The 22,726-nt window shown below is 41.5% G+C and overlaps 1 protein-coding gene across 2 annotated transcripts; it reads left to right on the forward strand.

The window, feature by feature from the left end:
- The first annotated feature begins 1,769 nt into the window (after positions 1 to 1,769).
- Positions 1,770 to 21,015, forward strand: LOC132123075 (protein FAM124B-like). 2 transcript variants are annotated; one of them, XM_059533602.1, is made up of 4 exons: positions 1,770 to 1,897; positions 2,961 to 2,992; positions 3,105 to 3,889; positions 19,049 to 21,014. In XM_059533602.1, the coding sequence occupies exons 1-4, from the start codon at positions 1,818 to 1,820 to the stop codon at positions 19,604 to 19,606; spliced, it is 1,455 nt and encodes a 484-aa protein (XP_059389585.1). In that variant the 5' UTR covers positions 1,770 to 1,817; the 3' UTR covers positions 19,607 to 21,014. The 2 variants fall into 2 exon arrangements, with proteins under 2 accessions (XP_059389585.1, XP_059389586.1); XM_059533603.1 differs by lacking the exon at positions 1,770 to 1,897 and adding an exon at positions 1,912 to 1,996 and having other exon boundaries at positions 19,049 to 21,015.
- The last annotated feature ends 1,711 nt before the right edge of the window (positions 21,016 to 22,726 follow it).

A 22,726-nucleotide genomic window follows, 5' to 3' on the forward strand; every position in this document is an offset into this window, starting at 1 on the left:
AGCGGAGGATCCTGGTAGGTTGGACATCAGATCTCAAGCAGCGATAGCAGTGTGAAATTATATATATCAAGTGAACTTTCAGCTGTTTTGTAATTCCTTTTATTTACATATAAACTCTGTACATACATAGAGCAGATTAAATATGCTAAATGACAGCTCAAACTTGTGTACTTGATACAAAAGAGCCAATGAGGTTTATCTACAGGTGCCCTTTTACACTCATGGTCACACTAGTAGTGACATCACAGGCGGTCACCAGCCAATGTCGAGTTCATTACCATGTTTATCCACATCCCTCAGACGTCAGTCATTCCCATAGTGTGCACTAGAGGGTGCAGTGTCTTTGTTTCTCTTCTCATGGTAACCCGAGACATTCTTGCAGTGAAGCACAATTATGTTTGAGCTTCCACTAGGACCAGTGATATTTGTTCTCTTGTGTCAAACATTGATCTGTGGAAGCCTGCTTCTGTCACAGAATGAAAAAAAAAAAAACAATGAATCACAAAACGTGTTCTATGATGAAAAATATAAAAAACTCATAAAAAGTCAGAAAAAAAGTCACTATTATTATTATTTATTTTTTTTCCCATTCCATAGTGGAAACAGAAAGAAAAAGCAGAATTGCAAGATTTTTTATTCTCTGGTGGAAACTGTCTTCCATGTTGATCTAAGTTTATACATGAGAATAAAATGTTAAATTAAGTTTGTTCACCATATAAACCAATCCTATCTGTTAAGAAAAGTTGGATTAAATGGCTTGCTTCCTATGGATTACTTTTACAATGCTTTATAAACTTTTTGGGTCAAAAATGATGAAAAATAAGTATATTGGAACAGCATGGAAGATGAATTAATTGTAACAGATTTTTTTATCTGTTTTTACTAAGCCACAAAATATCTCAGACTCTTAAAGTTTGACAAACCACTAATGTACTCTTATCAGCTCATGAAGAACAAGAACAAATTATTCCAAATTTGACTTAATTAAGAGGTTAAACTGTTGTTATTTCTGTCAGGACAAGTCGTAATGCCAATAACATAGTGATGCTGTCCTGGTTAAAAATATTAAACCCCCGCTGACAGAATGAAATCTTATTAACAAAGAATGCATGACTTTATTCTTAAATGCCAGAGAGATTAAATATTGCAACTTGAGTTTCAATGAAGTTGAAATAATGTGCAATGAGTTTCAATTAAAAAAAATGTTGTCCGTAAAGGCCTGAGTATAATGTTTTGTTCCTACAATCAAATAAACTTATAGAAGGAAATTTGTTTAAATTTCAAATAAAGATGCACATTTCTAACAAGAAAGAAAGACAAAACTGTCACCAATGATATCTAAATTTATAGATGTCATTGCACCATAAATATTTACCCTTTCAAAAACACAAACCTGTTAGTTAGAAAAGATTGTGCTTTGTTTTCAACACACGTTCCTCAGTTAAACTCTCTATTGTTCAGGACTGCACACACTGCTGGAGAAGCTCGCTCAAAGTGTGTGTCCCACACAGGTCTGATGACAGCCATCTGCTGGGGTTCAGGCCCCTCGGTTCTTATTGTCCTCCAGAGAGGGAGGAAAGCCCTTCCCCCGACTCCTCATATTTGAGCTGTGCTCTCGGAAGATATGATCCAGTGATGACTCGATCTAAATCAGCTTTTCAAATGATATTTTAGATGTTTAGCTAGAGTCCCTCTGATCATCATCATGAATTATAAAGGCTGAGTTGACGTCAGCGTGAACTCGACTCCTGCGAACACAGACAGGGTTTATGAAGCTCATGTTAAAAGCGGTTTTTGTCCTCGAGTAAAGGCAGATAATGCTCCGACGGCCGCCTCGCTTCACGAGCAGCAGCAGGACGGAGGATGAGACGCCGGACTCGGGTGCGGAGACCGCGGGGTGAGTTAGCGGAGAAAGATACACATCAGCTCACTTTTGTTTGCGTCTCTAAGCGGGAGAAACACAGTAACGCACAGAGAGCGCCGAGTGCTTCATGACGTAAGCAACAAACGATACATTCTAACAGTTCAAACAACGTTTGATCTTTAAAAACGCGCCATTTAATGTGGATTGAGGTACATAATCTAAATTGGATATAAACTATTTATTATTCAGTTGTATGTAACCTGCCAAGTGTTGAAGGACCATGAGTTAAACATTTTACTTTAATTCTTGAGGGGGGGGGGGGGGGGGGGTTCATGACTTGTGGTACACTCTATTTAAGGATCACAGTGCAATTTCACCCAAAAATACTAATGAATTGTCATTTTAAAAAAATTATCATTTTTGCCAACATCTTTCAAATCACTTGGTTTGACCCATTTAACATGATCACTTATATATATAGGTCAGAATAAGTATGTTATTTCATTTTTATATAAATATTACTGTTGAATCATTAACAGAACATGATTTGACCCATATTTGGACATTTTATTTTCACAAAGGTTATTTGAAACATTCAAGTAGACACTTAACTTGCATTTAATATGCTTTCTATGTATGTAAAATCACTTTAGTAAATTAAATTTGATGCAGACAGCAAAATGGGACATCATGTTTTTGAACTATATATATAATTTTTCACAATTTGGCTTAGCTTTCAGTGTGATATTTTCCACGAAAAATAAAAAGAAACAACAATTTTAGAATGAATATTAAAATAAAAATTAACAATTCCATACACCCTAGAAATAAAGTTCCATCCAAAATATATATATTTTTTAATATACACATTAAAAGAAAAGCTAAATCACAGATCCTATAGCAAAACCACATCATCTCATCTCTAATTTGAAACATTCAAATCATTCCTTAGCAGGGTACATTCTGTGTAATATTTTTAAAGGATACCTCTCTCTATTATTTATAAAAAAAAAACTTTTTGTTATTTGCTTATAGATTGATAAAATTTGACCAGAATTACACTCATTATAATAAGTGTGCTTTTTCTTTTCTTTAGATCTGACTGCAGTAAAATGTCCTGCAGTAGCAGTGAGTCCATTTTCTTTATTAAATGTATTATCAACAGTTAGGCTTGTTTTGCCATCTGTGATTTGATTTTTCCTCACCGCTCTGTCTGTGGCTTGCTCTGCCTTTTGTTCAGCTGACCTCTCGGCTGTCCCGGGTCAGGAGCTCCTTCTGCTCACCATGCACCTGCTCACCAACCCCGGCACCTCGCTGCTCCTCCAGCACACTCTGGACCGCCTGCTGAAGTGGGTCCGTCCCGGCCTGCGCCTCTTCCACGTGTCTGAGCGGGCCTGTCCTCTTCATGACTACACCAGAGCTAACCAGTGCACCTCAGCTGGCCACCCCTCACATGCCGTCACCATATTCTTACATGAGTCTTACGGCGAGGAGCGCATTCTCAGAGTACTGGACTTCCTGCAGTGTCCACCCTGGCAGTATCAACATACAGAGAGCTGCGGTGTCAGAGAGGCCGGCGTTCACGTGAGCTCCCCATCCAGCACAGAACTGAAGCCTTATCTCCTGCCCAGCCGGGACTTCTACAGCCTGGGTGCAGGGATGCCGGTGTGGGGTGTGCGGCCGGTACACTACGGAGAAGAGGTTGTGCGGGTGACTTTGCACAGCACCTATGATAACTTTGAGGACACTGTGCGTTTATATGAGACTGTGCTACAGAGGAGGGCAGAAGAGCAGAAGACGGGCTTTTGCTGGTTCACACTGCTCACAGAAGCAGGCTTCAGCCTACAGCTGGCCATCAAGCAGGTCTCCCCTGGGGTGCGAGTGGAGCCGTGTTACTCCATGGTGCTGCAGTTCAGGGTGGGGGAGATCGGACAGCTCGTGCCCTTACTGCCCAACACCTGTTCGCCCATCAGCGCCAGCCGATGGCACACCGAAGACCTGGATGGCAACAAGATCCTCTTTCAGGTAGGTAATAGGAAATGTGCTTTGGTTTCAATAAGCCCTTTTAGTGTACAGTCATACTAGAGTTTATACGGGTTTTAAGATTGTATTTAAAAGTCTTCCACAAATTAAAGCCCTAAAAGATCAGGGAGTCTTACAGTAAATTTATATTCATGGCATTAAATTTTGCATAAATTGCAAAAAAAAAATATATATATATATATCTTCCTCTGTATTTTTTTCGCCACCACAAAGATCTGAACATCCTTAAATTAAGATAAATTTGAGATGCAAAATAAAGGTATGAAGTCTAGGAAATTTACCTTAAATGTAGTGTTTATGCTCAAAACAAGACAAATATCTATCAGTGTAGTATGAAAAATAAACTTTTTTTCTCTTTGAAAACGTCAGACAATTGGCAGATGAATTCAGTTCACAAATTAATTTGTATTCTGCTTTTCACAATACACATTGTTTCAAAGCAGATTTACAGAAAATGCATGCAACTACATTCAAGACAGTTCAAGACAATATAATCATACAGTTACAAAGTAATTCATTTAGGCACAAAAAAGCTAAAGAAAGCAATTATTGCAAGAATGATCACAATGATTACAATATAGACATTTTAGGAGTTGTGCATGTTGATTCAAGTTGGCATCATCTGAGGTACTTGAGGCTCAGGGTTCAACATCACTTTCTGGCATGCACCTTGACGCTTTGGAAAGGGGTAGCGTTTTGCCATCCAGTGGCACTGTAGCCCATGCTCAAGTTTAGGCTGGGGCTGAGACAGCGCCAGCTCGCCAGTCTGCTGAGAGGATGGGGCCTTCTGGCGACTTTAGCTGGAACTGATGCGTTACCTGTAATGACTTCTGTAAAGCGCTCGGCAAACCCCATGGCAGGGCTAAACAGTTCCTTGAGAAAGTCCGGCAAATCTAGTGAGGCGAACTTGTCAGCATCCCTGATCTTTTAGTCAAAATTGGTGTTCCAGTACCACACAGAGGACTGTTCTCTGAAGGCATCAGAACTCCAGCATGACTTGTCCATGTTGCAGAGAAGTTTGGCCTGAAATATTTGGTGCACTGCCATCCTGAGAGGCACTGAATACGCCCTGTTTGCTAGGAATGAGGTTTTCCTGCTGAACTTAGATCGGTGTGCTGCATGGGCTTTTAATCCCAGGACTGATGGAGAGCACAGTTGTGCAATGACTGTCTCTTCCAAAGTGGGAGCTTGCTATAACTTTGTTCTTCAGCAATGTCAATAGTGGTGAGAGTGGTAGAGGGATAAACGCGTGTTGATTATGGGGGTGTGCCATGTCCTGATGAGTTCCTCATGAACTGCAGGTAGGAAAGGGGCTGCATATTTTTACCCATGGATCCTGACGATATATTGAGGTTTTATAAAGCTAAATTATCGGTCTGTGCTGGAAACTGAACATTTCATCATCCAGAACCTTAGACAACAGAGAAATCTGATTCTTTTACATGAACTGGTTCTTTCGGATTTCCAAAAGAAATCAAACCATTCGCAGCTGACAAGGGGAGCTGATACTCATGTGTGAAGCCCACATAGGCGAATCGAGGAGTTGCGGGGAGAGTGAAGCATGAGGGACCTGTGCCAGCATGAGTTCACTTGAGCCAGGTGTTTAAGCCCCGCTGTTTCTGCCTCCTAGGGGAGGGAGGAAACAGAAGAGCAGAACAGGGAGCACTGCTTTCATCGAAGAAGTATATCCATGAGGGAAGAAGGGTGAGACTCATAATCTCTCAGTGAAAACATTCCTATGGGAAGCCAAACACACTGACAATAGGATGAAACAGCGAGATATTAAAGTGTTCATGCAGTGCTGACCATTCATTGGCACGGCTCAATGGACTGAGCTGCGTGATTGACTTGACAGCACAGAGAGGAAGTGTTTACCAGCACCACCACCATCAGTTATATCAGCGCCCCGTTGGTGAGATTAGTTCACACCATGCTGTCAGTTCGGTGGCACTGATAAACACACCCTCTCTGCGCTGTCGAGTCAGTCGCGCAACTTGGTCTATTGAGCCGTGCCAATGACCGGTCAGCACTGCTCGAACACTTTAATACCGCACTGTTTCATCCTACTTTAAGTGTGTTTGGCTTCCCATACATTCTGTCCCGGTGAGCGCAGCCTCTGCGTGGGAGATGTCCAGACAGGTGACACACTCACTGTGCCCATCTGCATCATACAGGGGTTCCTTATGAATGCCACATTTGTGGTGCTACATTTACAACAACGTCGCTGGAAATTTGCTTTAATAGGCACCGAATAACCACACGGGGAAGGCTTCTGGCTTCTTCCACTGCCAGGGCTTCTTCTCACGGCAACGAGCAGCAGACTGAGCTTCTTTCTTCCTCTTCTTCTTCTTCTTGCAGAGTCAGCGAGGAGATGATCTTCAGCACTGAAGGAGAAAAATTCTGATGAAATGGGGCTCAGAGCAGACTTATATAGCAGTCGGCTTCACACCTTTTGGCGGGTGGAAGTGCCATTGGTTGTGCAGTTATGCAAACATTAACAAACCAGGCTTCAGTATCAGAGTAAACAGGAGTTTCCCCCATAAGCTTCAGTGATGCACTGGGAAAAACCATTTGAAAGGGAACCACTGATCTACAGTAATAGAAAACATCTTTTTAGATTTTGTACATGCATTTATTTTAAAATTAATGATCACATTTCAATGCTAATGAAATTGATTTGCTTTGAAATATTTTTAGGCCTTCCCCTTCAACTCCAACAGCAATTTATTTTTAAAGGAAACCTTTTGTTTTAAACAATTTAATAATGATTAAAAGAATGTGTAAAGGTTGCAAATAGGGTCTTGTGGGTGACCTTCACAATTATACAAACCCGATTCCAAAAAAGTTGGGACACCTTACAAATTGTGAATAAAAACAGAATGCAATGATGTAGAAGTTTTTAAATGTCAGTATTTTATTCAGAATACAACATAGATGACATATCAAATGTTTATACTGAGAAAATGTATTACATTTTATGGCATCAACACATCTCAAAAAAGTTGGGACAAGGCCATGTTTACCACTGTGTGTCATCCCCTCTTCTTTTAATAACAGTCTGCAAACGTCTGGGGACTGAGGAGACACGTTTCTCAAGATTAGGAATAGGAATGTTGTCCCATTCTTGTCTAATACAGGCTTCCAGTTGCTCAATTGTCTTAGGTCTTCTTTGTCGCATCTTCTTCTTTATGATGCGCCAAATGTTTTCTATGGGTGAAAGATCTTGACTGCAAGCTGGCCATTTCAGTACCCGGATACTTCTTCTACGAAGCCATGATGTTGTAATTGATGCAGTATGTGGTCTGGCATTGTCTTGTTGGAAAATGCAAGGTCTTCCCTGAAACGACGTCTGGATGGGAGCATATGTTGTTTTAGAGCTTGGATATACCTTTCAGCATTGATGGTGCCTTTCCAGATGTGTAAGCTGCCCATGCCAAATGCACTCATGCAACCCCATACCATCAGAGATGCAGGCTTCTTAACTGAGCGCTGATAACAACTTGGGTTGCCCTTGTCCTCTTTAGTCCAGATGCAATCCTGCAGGTCTTCCAAACTCGGCTCCTGGGGTCCCTGGACGAGGGAAGCCCGGACCCAGAGTCGCTCAGGAAGCTGCGCACGGCGGCGGATCTAGCTCTCGCGGTGTCGAAGAAGGTCGCGCAGGGAATCGGCCGCAATATGAGCAGCCTTGTGGTCCTGCATTGCCATCTGTGGCTGACGCTGTCTGGCATGCGCAATGCCGAAAAGAGGCAGTTCCTAGATGCACCGGTGAGCCCCACCGGTCTTTTCGGTGTCGCGGTGGAATCTCTGTCGCCGAGACCGTCAAGCAGTCTAAGATGATGCCTCATCTCCTGCCGAAACGGTCTCAAGCCCCCCTGCAGCGAGGTCCAGGTCTTCTTCAGCGCAGTGCCCGGCGAGATATACCAGGCGCGCGTTCCCGAGCGCGGTAGAGCGTCGTGAGCCAGAGCCACCGTTCCGCCAGAGGCAGCCCAGGAAGCCCCGTTTTGGTGCTAAACCGGCCTCTAGCAGCCAAGGGCGCCCGGCGGGCAAGAAGGAGCAGCGTTCCTTATGCTCGTGCCAGGGGGAAGAGAGCGCGGGACGTGTTCGTCGGACCCGCAGCGAAGAGTGCGTGTTCCCGCCCAGAGTTCGTCAATGATGTGAATGTTGTGATAATGAAACCGCTGTGTTCTGTTTCAATAAACATGCATTACATGCCTCAGCAAAAGAGCTTTCTTCCCCCCTCTACTATTACCCGCTACATACGCGAAGCCTCTCCCCGAGAGACGTTTCACAAAGCGGAAGCTCAGGGAACCCGAGGAGGTGGCTTTGTATGCTCCCGTGCAAGAAGCCGTGGACGAGTCACCTGCCATTCATATAGCGGTCAATGCTTCCCGCGGCATCTTATTGGGTGATCAACACGATAAAACGCGGCTATACGCTCCAGTACACTCGCAGACTACCCCGCTTCGGCGGTGTGATTATGACAGAAGTATCAGAACAGAGCGCCCCGCTGCTACGAGCAGAAATATCCTCTCTCCTGGCCAAACAAGCAGTAGATATAGTGCCCAAGGAACGGAGAAATTCAGGGTTCTACAGCCGTTATTTTCTAGTTCCGAAAAAGGACGGAGGTACGCGCCCCATCTTAGACCTGAGATTACTGAACAAAGCGCTCGCGAAACGCACGTTCAAGATGATAACTGTGAAGCAGATCCTCGTGCACATTCAGCCCGACGATAACTTCATTGCAGTGGATCTAAAGGATGCATACTTCCACATCCAGATAGCCCCACATCACAGGCGCTTCCTGAGTTTTGCATTCGAGGGGGTGGCGTACCAGTTCAAAGTGTTGCAGCTTGGGCTCGCTTTGGCTCCCCGCGTATTTACAATGTGCATGAATACAGTGCTCGCTCCCCTGAAGCTCAGTGGAATGCGCATACTGAACTATCTCGACGACTGGTTAGTCATCGCACGGTCGAGAAGCACTCTCGAGGAACACAAACACAGACTCCTCGCCCATCTGACAGATTTGGGGCTGTCTGTGAACATTCAGAAGAGCACGCTGCAGCCGCGCCAATATATCACATTCCTGGGTATGATACTGGACTCGCGCACTATGATCGCAAAGCTGTCAGAGCCGAGAATCCAGTCGATTCACAATACACTAGCCCTCTTCGTTCAAGGCAGAGCTATCCCCTTAAGAACATTTCAGAGGCTGCTCAGTCTGATGGCGGCCGCAGCCTCCGTCTGCAGACTGGGCTTGTTGCACATGAGACCGCTTCAACACTGGTTACAGAGCCGAGTGAAGCCGCGGGTGTGGAGAGCGGGAACGGAACGCCTTATCATAACGCGTTCATGTCTCGAGACTCTGGCGCCTTGGTTCGGCACGACCATATTCGAGCAGGGTGCTGCTATGGGCAGAGTGGTCAGACGTGTAGTGGTCACCACGGATGCTTCACTATCAGGCTGGGGAGCCCTATGCGATGGCAGACCAGCATTCGGTACGTGGACAGGGGACCAGACGCGCTGGCACATAAACTGCTTGGAGATGGAAGCGGTTCATCTAGCGCTGCAGAGTTTCCTTCCGTTTGTGAAACACCGTCATGTTCTCATCAGAATGGACAACACGGCGGTGGTGGCGTACATCAATCGCCAGGGAGGTTTACGTTTACGATCCCTGCAGGGATTAGCGAGACAGCTGCTGTTATGGATGGACAGGGTACTTCTGTCGATTCGAGCAGTGCACGTATCGGGCAGTTTGAATTGCGGCGCCGACATGCTGTCCAGGGACGGCATTGTACACGGAGAATGGAGGGTCCATCCACAAACGATAAATATGATCTGGAATCTGTTTGGCAAAGCGGAGATCGACCTCTTTGCGTCGCAATAGAACGCCCACTGCTCTCTGTATTTCTTGCTGACAGCATCCCCCCTGGGGGGAGACGCGCTGTCGAGCCGCTGGCCCAAGGGACGGAAGTATGGTTTTCCCCCAGTCAAGTTAATGCCGCTGGTGCTGCAAAAGATCAGGGAGGAGAGATGTGAGTTGATCCTGGTAGCACCCAAATGGCCCAACCAGCCGTGGTTCCCGGAACTGGTGGACATGTCGCGGCTTCCCCCGTGGCGGATCCCGCCGAGAAGGGACCTCTTGTCCCAGGCGAGGGGCACCATATGGCACCCCAACCCAGAGCTTTGGAACCTGCATGTGTGGCAGATCAGCTTGGAGTATATCAGCGAGTGCTGCAGACAATAGCAGAGGCTAGAGCCCCTTCCACGAGGCGTTTATAGACTCTGAAGTGGAAAGTATTTGCTAACTGGTGTGTTGACAAAAATGAGGACCCCAGCAGTTGCGATATCTCCATTATTCTGACCTTCCTACAGGAACGTCTGGATGCTGGCAGTACCCCATCTACAGTGAAAGTCTACGTGGCCGCTATCGCCGTTTTTCATGACTTGCTAGACGGCCATTCAGTGGGGAGGCACCCGCTGATAACAAGTTTTCTTCGGGGAGCTAGGCGGCTTAATCCACCCCGCCTTCGTCAGATGTCGGTCTGGGACCTGTCGTTAGTGCTTAGTGCGCTGTCCGACCCACCTTTTGAACCAGCCGAGTCTAGCGACCTTAAAGTGCTCTCATTTAAGACGGCGCTACTGCTCGCGCTAGCTTGCGGGAAACAAGACTTGTGGGAGACTTGCATGCCCTGTCAGTGAACAGCGCGTGTATGCAGTTTGGACCGGACGATTGTATGGTCAGTACTCTCAACGCCGTTCAGAGCTCAGATAGTTACAATTCAAGCATTTTGCCCCGAGGAGGACAATAATTCAGTGTCTCAGAAGTGCGCTTTGTGCCCCGTGCATGCCCTACGTGCTTATGTGAACAGAACTAGCCAGTTTCGAACTTCAGACCGGCTTTTCGTCTGCTACGCGGGTGCCAAGTAGGGCAGCGCGCTGTCGAAGCAGAGGCTATCACACTGGATAGTGGAGGCTGTGCGACTAGCTTATGCTTCCCGGGGAACCGCCTGCCCAATCGGAGTACACGCCCACTCCACAAGGAGTTTGGCGTCGTCATGGAGTTGGGCAAAAGGCATGTCTATTCAGGACATTTGTTTCACAGCGGGCTGGTCGTCTCGCAACACGTTTGCGAGATTCTATAATTTGGACATTCCCTCGTTCGCATCACATGTGCTGTCAGTGCAGGAGGAGGGAGTTGAGCAGTCATTGCATGAAGGTTATGGCACGCCTTGCCTGGCGCGTGCACTAGCCATGGTTTCGACCAGGTCATATAGACAGCGTCAGTTATTTTAGTAATAGCTGCGGTTAAGGTATTCATTCACTATCATCTAGTGTGGCACCTTTATTATGCCCGCATTATAAGCCGGCAGTGTATTCCCAAGCACCAACATATTGCTGCATTTTCCCCATATCACACCAGTGTTGCTTATTTGGGTGCACTGGGTTACGATGGTGTAAGAGCTGATTTGGCTCTGTGCCAAAAGGGGTTTCAACCAGGTCCGGTACCCGACCTAGAGCTAATGCGCTGTAAGAACTAGTGCTTATGCTCTTCTGTGGCTCGATGCGAGCTGGGCCGGACAGTATTTCCCACATGGCGGGGGTTTTATTGTTCCCCATACGTAATGTCGAGAGACCGACTCGATAAGGGAACGTCTCCGGTTGCTCACGTAACCTTAGTTCCCTGAGAGGAGGGAACGAGACATTACGTAACCTGCCGTGTGGAAAACCTTCCAGCCTCATAACTCTCGTTCAGTCGAAGATTCTGAGGTTTTTGGCGCCCTCCGTCACCTATATTGATGACTGCCAGCCAATCAGGTGAGGGCGAGGGCGCCATTGGCTATTTGCAAGCAAAAGAGTTATTCAATCAGGAAATGGATTTCCCCATACGTAATGTCTCGTTCCCTCCTCTCAGGGAACTACGGTTACGTGAGTAACCGGAGACGATTTCCATTACAGTAGCATTCCTGTATGTGATGCAGTGCCGTCTAAGGTCCCAAAGATTTTTTTTCAAGGTTTTCACGTTTTTTCAAGGTTTTCTGGCCTTGACCCTTACGCACAGAGATTGTTCCAGATTCTCTGAATCTTTGGATGATATTATGCACTGTAGATGATGATAACTTCAAACGCTTTGCAATTTTTCTCTGAGAAACTACTTTCTGATATTGCTCCACTATTTTTCACCACAGCATTGGGGGAATTGGTGATCCTCTGTCCATCTTGATTTCTGAGAGACACTGCCACTCTGAGAGGCTCTTTTTATACCCAATCATGTTGCCAATTGGTCCTCCAGCTGTTCCTTATATGAACATTTAACTTTTCTGGCCTCTTTAGTAAACACTATTACAAGAACCATAAATTTAGTAATCCAAGAGTCAAACTACCCAACTAAAGCAAACACTGATCACAATAATGGTGACCAAACATTTTCAAATAAAACATCAAAATCGAAACCTCTGTTAATTCTCAAAAAGAGCTTCTGTAGATGTCTGACAGAAATAAAGTCAAACTGGTTAGTAATAAGTGAAGATGGTAATACGTGTACTGTTATTTTTGTGGGGTGTTTATTCCAGCCAAAATTCAGCATTTGCCCAATGTTGGAGCTTGACGTCAAACAGTCGTTGGATTTAGACGTCAACCAGATTTTCATTTTCAACCAAAATCCAACGTCTAACCGACATTGGAGTCTACATCCTGTGCCTGCTGGGTTATTGCTACACGTCCCAACATATTTGGAATGTGTAGGTCTCGTGAAATCCAAAATGAACCAATATTTGGCAAGACATTTCAAAATGTCTCACTTTCAACATTTAATATGTCATCTATATTCTAATGTGAATAAAATATAAGTTTATGAGACTTGTAAAATTTTGCATTCATTTTTTACTCACAATTTGTACAGTGTCCCAACTATTTTGGAATCAGGTTTATATTTAGCTGCTCACTGCTCCGGGTGTATGTTCATGGTGTTTTCATGTCTCACTGCTGTGTATGTGCACTTGGATGGGTTAAATGCAGAGCACCAACTCTGAGTATGGGTTACCATACTTGACAAATATCATGACTTTCACTTTTTCACTTTCACTTTGAGGCATCTGAAAGTGAGTTTTGATTGAGTTACTTGTAGATCTGGGGCCCGAGGTTAAGTGAAAACTCTGAGTATGTTAACCCTGAAATGAGGGAAACTCTAGGTTTTCTCTTTCAGAATGGGAGGTTTGTCAAACCCGAGAAAGCAGGGTAAGTCAAGCCTGTTTCTGAACGAAAGCTAACTTATACTCAGAGTCAGTCACCATGGTCACTTACTCTATGAACCTAACCTGGTCAGGAGCAGGTTTTCTTCTGTAAATCCAGAGTTTCTTTTGGTCTCCTCCCCCTTTTTAAACACTTCATTGATGCACGCTGGAAACATGCTCTTCTTACTTTTTTCCCCAAGTACAAATATAAAAAAATTATAAAATAAAGATTGATTTTCTACAACCAGAATTCCGGAAAAGTTGGGACGTTTTTTAAATTTTAATAAAATGAAAACTAAAGGAATTACAAATCACATGAGCCAATATTTTATTCACAATAGAACATAGATAACGTAGCAAATGTTTAAACTGAGAAATTTTACACTTTTATCCACTTAATTAGCTCATTTAAAATTTAATGCCTGCTACAGGTCTCAAAAAAGTTGGCACGGGGGCAACAAATGGCTAAAAAAGCAAGCAGTTTTGAAAAGATTCAGCTGGGTTCTCCCAGTGACTCCCATCTAGTGATTAATTAAGTTAATTGATATCAGGTCTGTAACATGATTAGCTATAAAAGCTTTGTCTTAGAGAAGCAGAGTCTCTCAGAAGTAAAGATGGGCAGAGGCTCTCCAATCTGTGAAAGACTGCGTAAAAAATTTGTGGAAAACTTTAAAAACAATGTTCCTCAACGTCAAATTGCAAAGGCTTTGCAAATCTCATCATCTACAGTGCATAACATCATCAAAAGATTCAGAGAAACTGGAGAAATCTCTGTGCGTAAGGGACAAGGCCGGAGACCTTTATTGGATGCCCGTGGTCTTCGGGCTCTCAGACGACACTGCATCACTCATCGGCATGATTGTGTCAATGACATTACTAAATGGGCCCAGGAATACTTTCAGAAACCACTGTCGGTAAACACAATCCACCGTGCCATCAGCAGATGCCAACTAAAGCTCTATCATGCAAAAAGGAAGCCATATGTGAACATGGTCCAGAAGCGCCGTCGTGTCCTGTGGGCCAAGGCTCATTTAAAATGGACTATTTCAAAGTGGAATAGTGTTTTATGGTCAGACGAGTCCAAATTTGACATTCTTGTTGGAAATCACGGATGCCGTGTCCTCCGGGCTAAAGAGGAGGGAGACCTTCCAGCATGTTATCAGCGTTCAGTTCAAAAGCCAGCATCTCTGATGGTATGGGGGTGCATAAGTGCATACGGTATGGGCAGCTTGCATGTTTTGGAAGGCTCTGTGAATGCTGAAAGGTATATAAAGGTTTTAGAGCAACATATGCTTCCCTCCAAACAACGTCTATTTCAGGGAAGGCCTTGTTTATTTCAGCAGGACAATGCAAAACCACATACTGCAGCTATAACAACAGCATGGCTTCATCGTAGAAGAGTCCGGGTGCTAACCTGGCCTGCCTGCAGTCCAGATCTTTCACCTATAGAGAACATTTGGCGCATCATTAAACGAAAAATACGTCAAAGACGACCACGAACTCTTCAGCAGCTGGAAATCTATATAAGGCAAGAATGGGACCAAATTCCAACAGCAAAATTTCAGCAACACATAGCCTCAATGCCCAGACGTCTTCAAACTGTTTTGAAAAGAAAAGGAGATGCTATACCATGGTAAACATGCCCTGTCCCAACTATTTTGAGACCTGTAGCAGAAATCAAAATTGAAATGAGCTCATTTTGTGCATAAAATTGTAAACTTGCTCAGTTTAAACATTTGCTGTTATCTATGTTCTATTGTGAATAAAATATTGGCTCATGTGATTTGAAAGTCTTTTAGTTTTCATTTTATTAAAATTTAAAAAACGTCCCAACTTTTCCGGAATTCGGGTTGTATAAAAGAAAATGATATAAGATACTTAGTCTTGTTTCCTGGGGGATCTAAATTAATTGCATTTTACTTAAGTAAAATTATATGCCAGTGTGGTAATAAAAATAATCTTAATGCAAATGGAAAACAAGATTATTCTGAGTGTCTATTACTAAGTGCAAATCTACTGTAGCTCTGCCCTCCATCGATACATAAGGTTAAATACCACACATGTGAATAACGACTTCAATGGTGCAGGCAGTAATGTTTAGGGAACGGAAAACTAGCTTGTAAAGCGATTGATTAGGTTAGAGTCCGGCTTTTGCCAAGCTCGTTCTTCTCACTTTCCCCATTAGTCACATTAGAATTTATTTTCAATAAAAATGAACAAAATGTTCTAAAAATGGAAGTAAAGTGCCTAACAAGTGTTTAATAATGATGCAACTATTTATATTTGTAATAAATATAATCATTTACAATCTGTTATTATTGCATCATGTTAATGTATAATAATACTGAGGTGCAAATTGGGCTAGTATGTATCTGCCAGTATAAAGTATAACTAGCATCTAATTATTATTTACACTTAGTCTGTTACAAAGAACTGCTACCTTTACATGGTAAATAGAATATATCACGATTTTCACTGTATATTTTTTCTGTAAATAGCATCTAGAGCTACTTGCACTTAACCTACTGTATATAGGATCTATCGCTAAGAAAGTATGTTAATTCCACTTAGTGTAAATAGCCACTGCCATATTTTTCTTACTCTATTGGCAGATAATTTGTAAAATAATAAAAATGCACTTAAAATATTATTATTAATATTATTGTTTTATATATATGTTTTGCCCATGAGATACCATACAATTATTAGTTATTAGTTCATTAATCTAACGTTCTGCCAGTTTTCACCTGTGATATTATAACAGTTATAAGAATTACATTTGTATCGAGTCTGAAGTATGCAGACGCCTTTTTGGCGGGAACTGTTGCCTTGGTGATTCGTAATATTGGCGCTCCATTGATACTGTTTTTTTATAGTTGTCAAGTCAAGTCAAGTCACCTTTATTTATATAGCGCTTTAAACAAAATACATTGCGTCAAAGCAACTGAACAACATTCATTAGGAAAACAGTGTGCCAATAATGCAAAATGATAGTTAAAGGCAGTTCATCATTGAATTCAGTGATGTTATCTCTGTTCAGTTAAATAGTGTCTGTGCATTTATTTGCAATCAAGTCAACTATATAGCTGTAGATGAAGTGACCCCAACTAAGCAAGCCAGAGGCGACAGCGGCAAGGAACCGAAACTCCATCGGTGACAGAATGGAGAAAAAAACCTTGGGAGAAACCAGGCTCAGTTGGGGGGCCAGTTCTCCTCTCACCAGACGAAACCAGCAGTTCAATTCCAGGCTAGAGCAAAGTCAGATTGTGCAGAAGAATCATCTGTTTCCTGTGGTCTTGTCCTGGTGGTCCTCTGAGACAAGGTCTTTACAGGGGATCTGTATCTGGGGCTCTAGTTGTCCTGGTCTCCGCTGTCTTTCAGGGCAATAGAGGTCCTTTCTAGGTGCTGATCCACCATCTGGTCTGGATACGTACTGGATCCGGGTGACTGCAGTGACCCTCTGATCTGAATACAGACTGGATCTGGTGGCTACGGTGACCTCGGAATAAGAGAGAAACAGACAAATATAAGCGTAGACGCCATTCTTCTAATGATGTAGCAAGTACATTATGTTATGGGAATTGTTTCCGGTTCTGGATTACCTAATTAATGCAACCTAAAAATCCTTTAACGGATTTGGATATTAAAAGCATATTAGTATGTTATGTGTAAGCCAAATTAAACAGATGGGTCTTTAATCTAGATTTAAACTGCAAGAGTGTGTCTGCCTCCCGAACAATGTTAGGTAGGTTATTCCAGAGTTTAGGCGCCAAATAGGCAAAGGATCTGCCGCCCAGAGTTGATTTTGATATTCTAGATATTATCAATTTGCCAGAGTTTTGAGAAAGTAGCGGATGTAGAGGATTATAATGTAAAAAGAGCTCATTCAAATACTGAGGTGCTAAACCATTCAGGGCTTTGTAAGTAATAAGCAATATTTTACAATCTATACAATGTTTGATAGGGAGCCAGTGCAGTGTTGACAGGACCGGGCTAATATGGTCATACTTCCTGGTGCTAGTAAGAACTCTTGCTGCTGCATTTTGGACTAGCTGTAGTTTGTTTACTAAGCATGCAGAACAACCACCCAATAAAGCATTACAATAATCTAACCTTGAGGTCATAAATGCATGGATTAACATTTCTGCATTTGACATTGAGAGCATAGGCCGTAATTTAGATATATTTTTGAGATGGAAAAATGTTTTAGGTTCTATAATTAACACCTCTGTTTTATCAGAAGTTAGCAGTAAGAAATTACTCGTCATGCAGTTTTTTATATCGACAATGCAGTCCATTAGTTTTTCAAATTGGTGTGTTTCACCGGGCCGCAAAGAAATATAGAGCTGAGTATCATCAGCATAACAGTGAAAGCTATCACCATGTTTCCTGTTGATATCTCCCAAGGGTAACATATAAAGCGTGAAGAGTAGCGGCCCTAGTACTGAGCCTTGAGGTACTCCATACTGCACTTGTGATCGATATGATACATCTTCATTCACTGCTACGAACTGATGGCGGTCATATAAGTACGATTTAAACCATGTTAATGCACTTCCACTGATTCCAACAAAGTATTCATGTCTATGCGAAAGAATGTTGTGGTCAATTGTGTCAAACGCAGCACTAAGATCCAATAAAACTAATAGAGAGATACATACTCCCACGATCAGATGATAAGAGCAGATCATTTGTAACTCTAAAGAGAGCAGTCTCAGTACTATGATACGGTCTAAATCCTGACTGGAAATCCTCACATATACCATTTTTCTCTAAGAAGGGATATAATTGTGAGGATACCACCTTTTTTACTATCTTGGACAGAAAAGGGAGATTCGAGATTGGTCTATAATTTACTATTTCTTTGGGGTCAAGTTGTGGTTTTTTGATGAGAGGCTTAATAACAGCCAGTTTGAAGGTTTTGGGGACATATCCTAATGACAATGAGGAATTAATAATAGTCAGAAGAGGATCTATGACTTCTAGAAGCACCTCTTTTAGGAGCTTAGATGGTATAGGGTCTAACATACATGTTGTTGGTTTAGATGATTTAACAAGTTTATACAATTCTTCCTCTCCTATAGTAGAGAATGAGTGGAACTGTTCCTCAGGGGATCTATAGTGCACTGTCTGATGTGATACTGTAGCTGACGGCTGAATGGTTGCAATTTTATCTCTAATAGTATCAATTTTAGAAGTAAAGAAGTTCATAAAGTCATTACTGCTGTGGAGTTGGGAAAAGTCAACACTTGTTGAGGCTTTATTTTTCGTTAGTTTAGCCACTGTATTGAATAAATACCTGGGGTTATGTTTGTTTTCTTCTAAAAGAGAAGAAAAGTAATCGGATCTAGCAGTTTTTAATGCTTTTCTGTAGGATAGGTTACTTTCCCGCCAAGCAGTACGAAATACCTCTATTTTGGTTTTCCTCCAGCTGCGCTCCATTTTTCGGGCTGCTCTCTTTAGGGTGCGAGTATGCTCATTATACCATGGTGTCAAACTGTTTTCCTTAACCTTCCTTAAGCGTAAAGGAGCAACTTTATTTAAATTGCTAAAAAAGAGAGAGTCCATAGTTTCTGTTACATCATCAAGTTGTTCTGATGTTTTGGATATGCTAAGGAATTTGGATACATCAGGAAGGTAACTTATAAAGCAGTCTTTTGTGGTAGAAGTGATGGTTCTTCCATACTTGTAACAAGAAGTAGAATTTACAATTTTGGCTATATGAAGTTTGCACAGAACTAAATAATGATCTGAGATATCATCACTTGGCTGAATAATTTCAACACTATCAACCAATTCCATGTGACAGTATTAAATCTAGAGTATGATTTCGACAATGAGTAGGTCCTGAAACGTGTTGTCTAACACCAATAGAGTTCAGAATGTCTATAAAGTGTGGTTTTCTCCACAGGTTAAAGCTCCAGCACAAGCCCAAGGCTTCCTGAGGTCTGCGTTTCATCTGAGCTGTCCCAGGATGCTCCTGAGGAGCTGTGCAGCTGGCAGACCTCCTTCCACCTCTCCCTGCAGGAGGAAGTCCCATCTGAAGGAGCACGTTGAGGACCGCTGTGCCCACAGTATGAGGTCAGGCACATGTGGCAGGGAGTGTGCTGGGTCAGATAGCACCCGAAGCTCTCCTCCAGGAAGCTCCTGTTACTCGTCCCAGCGCAGCAGCCCCGCAGGCCTGTCGATGAACTGGTACGAGCCCATGATAACCTCAGAAACCTCCCTATCCCACCTCCGGCTGGAAGAGGAAGAGCCAGAGATGAATGTGGACACAGGTTGTGCTGTGAAGCCGCAGGCTGCTTTAGGAGTGTCTGCTCTGCTGACTCTGTCTAGAGACCTGAAACACGTCCTGGATGAGCCTCGGTGGACCACTGATGAAAACACAAGGAGCGTCATAGCAGAGACACAAGCTTCACAATGTCACAGTCAACATCAACATGCACAAGTAGATGAGTTCTTCATCTGAATGTTACCATTAACTCATTTCTTTGGAAAAGCAGCAAACATTTACATGAATGCATTTGCCAAAGCCACTTAGAGTGCATTCACATTGTATAAATTCATGCATCACCCGAAAATAAATAGCAATACTGTCACTTTCACATATGATCATCCACTCGCATCGTTGCTTACATAATCTTAACAAATTACATAAATATAATTCTTTATTTGCATTTTATCTTTTCTATAGGATTTATAGTGGCATTCAAAAGAGAATGAAAATGCTTCTATTTTGCATATTAGTACAGATTTTTCAATGCAAATTACATGATCATCATAACGTCAAACAGAGATTTACTAACAAATTTAAGAACAGATCATCCTGGTGGGAAGGGATCTTGGTTAACTACACAGTAAAACCCCCAGTGTTAAATTAACACTCCCAGTGTTTATATACTCCACACTCAGAATTTTAAAGTAACATAAGCAGTGTTAAAGTTAATGAGATAATTAGTTTAGTAATTGAGTGATGATTGAGCATTATTGAAGAACAATTGTTGTTAACAAACTGAATCACTGAAACAGAGAAACAAGAACAGAAACAAATATGAGCAGATATACAAGAACTACTACTGACTTTAGCCACAGCCATAGATGAAATCAACATATGATAAAAGAAGACATTAAATCTCTCCAGAGCTCAGCAGAGGATGATTAAACAACTCCACAAACAACATCACCAGCTTCACACATTACTAACAAGATTGACTTTAGATTGTGATGTTTTAGTTTTGTTATAAAGTTACCATTATCGAGATCAGTTTTCGTTTAATTTGAGCTCTTGACACTTGACTTTAAACACTGGAATTAAAAGAAAAGACCTAGAAAAAAAATAGGTGTTGTCTATGGATCAGTAAAGACTTTTTCAGCATAAAATTACTTGTATAACTGACAGCCTTGAGATTAATCTGAAAAACTCTTGCAACTTATTCTGAACTAAGATTTCAGTTTTCTTTATTAAACAGACTTCAAGAATCAGCATATGAATCTCAACAATGGTGATGATCAACATACAGCTCCATGTTTTAGTGCATTTTGGGAGCACCAATCAAAACTCATCCATGGCTCCCAGCATACTGCATGAATAAATTATACACCTGAACTGTCTTGGTTTTTAATTCTTACTATTTGCTTTTGTTTTGCAATTTTTGTTGTTACTTTTACTAGCATTTATGTGACGTTCACAGATTATCTTTTTTTTTTACTGAATATGTTGATTGTCACCATTGTTGAGATTTACTCATTGATAATTGAAGTGTGTACGATAATGCAGTTTAAAATGTTTCAGTCCAATTTATTTTTACTAGTCTTTCAAATGAATCATATAATTATTGGGTCAAGCTTTGTATTTCAGGTGATTAACCAAATCAAGCATTAAACCAATCAGTGATTAGGCTCTAAACAAATTTGGTAATGAAGTTCAAGTTAAGTGCTGATTATTTTTTAATGGAGTAACTATCAACAAATGACTGAGTTTATACACGCGCACACAGTTACGACAGGTAACACTAATCACTGGTTATGTGTGACACACATTAGAGTTAAACCTCTGTTAATTCTCAATAAAAACTTTTGTAGATGTGTAACAGAAATAAATTCAGTCTGGTTAGTAATAAGTGAAGCTGATAAAGCTGTTTGTGGAATTGTTTAATCCTGCTCTGATGAGATCTTGAGGGATTTAATGTCTTCTTTTATCTTCAATTGATTTCATCTAAGGTTGTGGCTGAAGTCAGTTGTAGTTCTTTTGTTTCTGTTCTCTTCTTTCCTTCAGTGATTCTGCTTGTTAACAGGCTTATTGAGGCTGAAATTACTACATATTTAATATATAAACAGATTTTGTGGCTCAGATAAGGTCCAGTTCTAGTTAATTTCTTTACTCTTGGCTGACATGTGGCATTGCTATGGCCTGCTTGTGGCTCAAATCTGGCAAACAGGAGCGGTCCGCCCAAGTGCCATCATTCCACGCTGCATGTGGGCCAGATCATCTTTCCACGGGTGCCAGACGTGGGCCGGATCTGGGCCGACACAATGATGCTATTTGCAAAATTATTAGCACTAAACATTACAAACTCAGCAGAATTTCTGAGACTGTATCAGTATTTTGACATTTGACAATGTATTTTTTTAAAGATATCAAATATGTAATACTTTTTTTATTTCATTACAGTTATTATTTGTAAAGTAATGCTGTGTATGTTGGTAACAAACTAATTTAATTATTATGTAGTTATATGAAGAATAATGTTTGAAATATATCAAAATATTTTCTTTAATAGTTCCCTCAGATAGGATGATCTTTGTAAGGCAGCCTTCGTTTATTTTTCACTTTCTTTAATCACCCACAATCAGGGGCGTAGGATTGGGGGGGGGGGGCACCAGGTACGGGTTGTGAATTTAAGATCAGTAATCTTCCAAGTCATCATGAACATGAACAATAATTTGGAACAAATATAATGAGATTTTATGGTAAATATATATATATATATATATATATATATATATATATATATATATATATATACTAGGGCTGTGAATCTTTGGCAAGGCAGCAATTCGATTCGATTACGATTCATAGGTTTTTGATTCGATTCAAGAACGATTTTTGCAAATTTAGAACGATTCAATTCGATTCGATTCACAATTAAATCGATTCGATTCGATTATAACGATTCGATTCTGCATTCTTTAAGTGCATTCATGGGATTATTTAAATGCTTCTACTAAATTATTATTATTATTATTTTTTTTTTTTACAAGGAATTATCTTCTTTTTTAATTACTCTTAATTAGCTGTAATAAATCAAATACACTGCTGGACAATAATCAATCATTTGTAATCGATATTTTTTTCCTAATGGCAATTTTATGATTGTTTTATATACTAGGCTACATTTAATTAGCAATTATTTAAATTTTCTACACAGAATAAGGTAGAAAATATACTTTATAGTTTCTGTACTGTAATAAATGTCAATTAGCACTGCATCATTCATAAATTGTTTGTGTTTTTTTTTTAGTTTCATCAGTTCATTCTGCTTTTATTCAGTTTAGCTGCAGATATAGCCTGGCACGTCTACACTGTAAA

The sequence above is a fragment of the Carassius carassius genome, chromosome 41, assembly GCF_963082965.1.
Source record: "Carassius carassius chromosome 41, fCarCar2.1, whole genome shotgun sequence".
Lineage (NCBI taxonomy): Eukaryota > Metazoa > Chordata > Actinopteri > Cypriniformes > Cyprinidae > Carassius > Carassius carassius.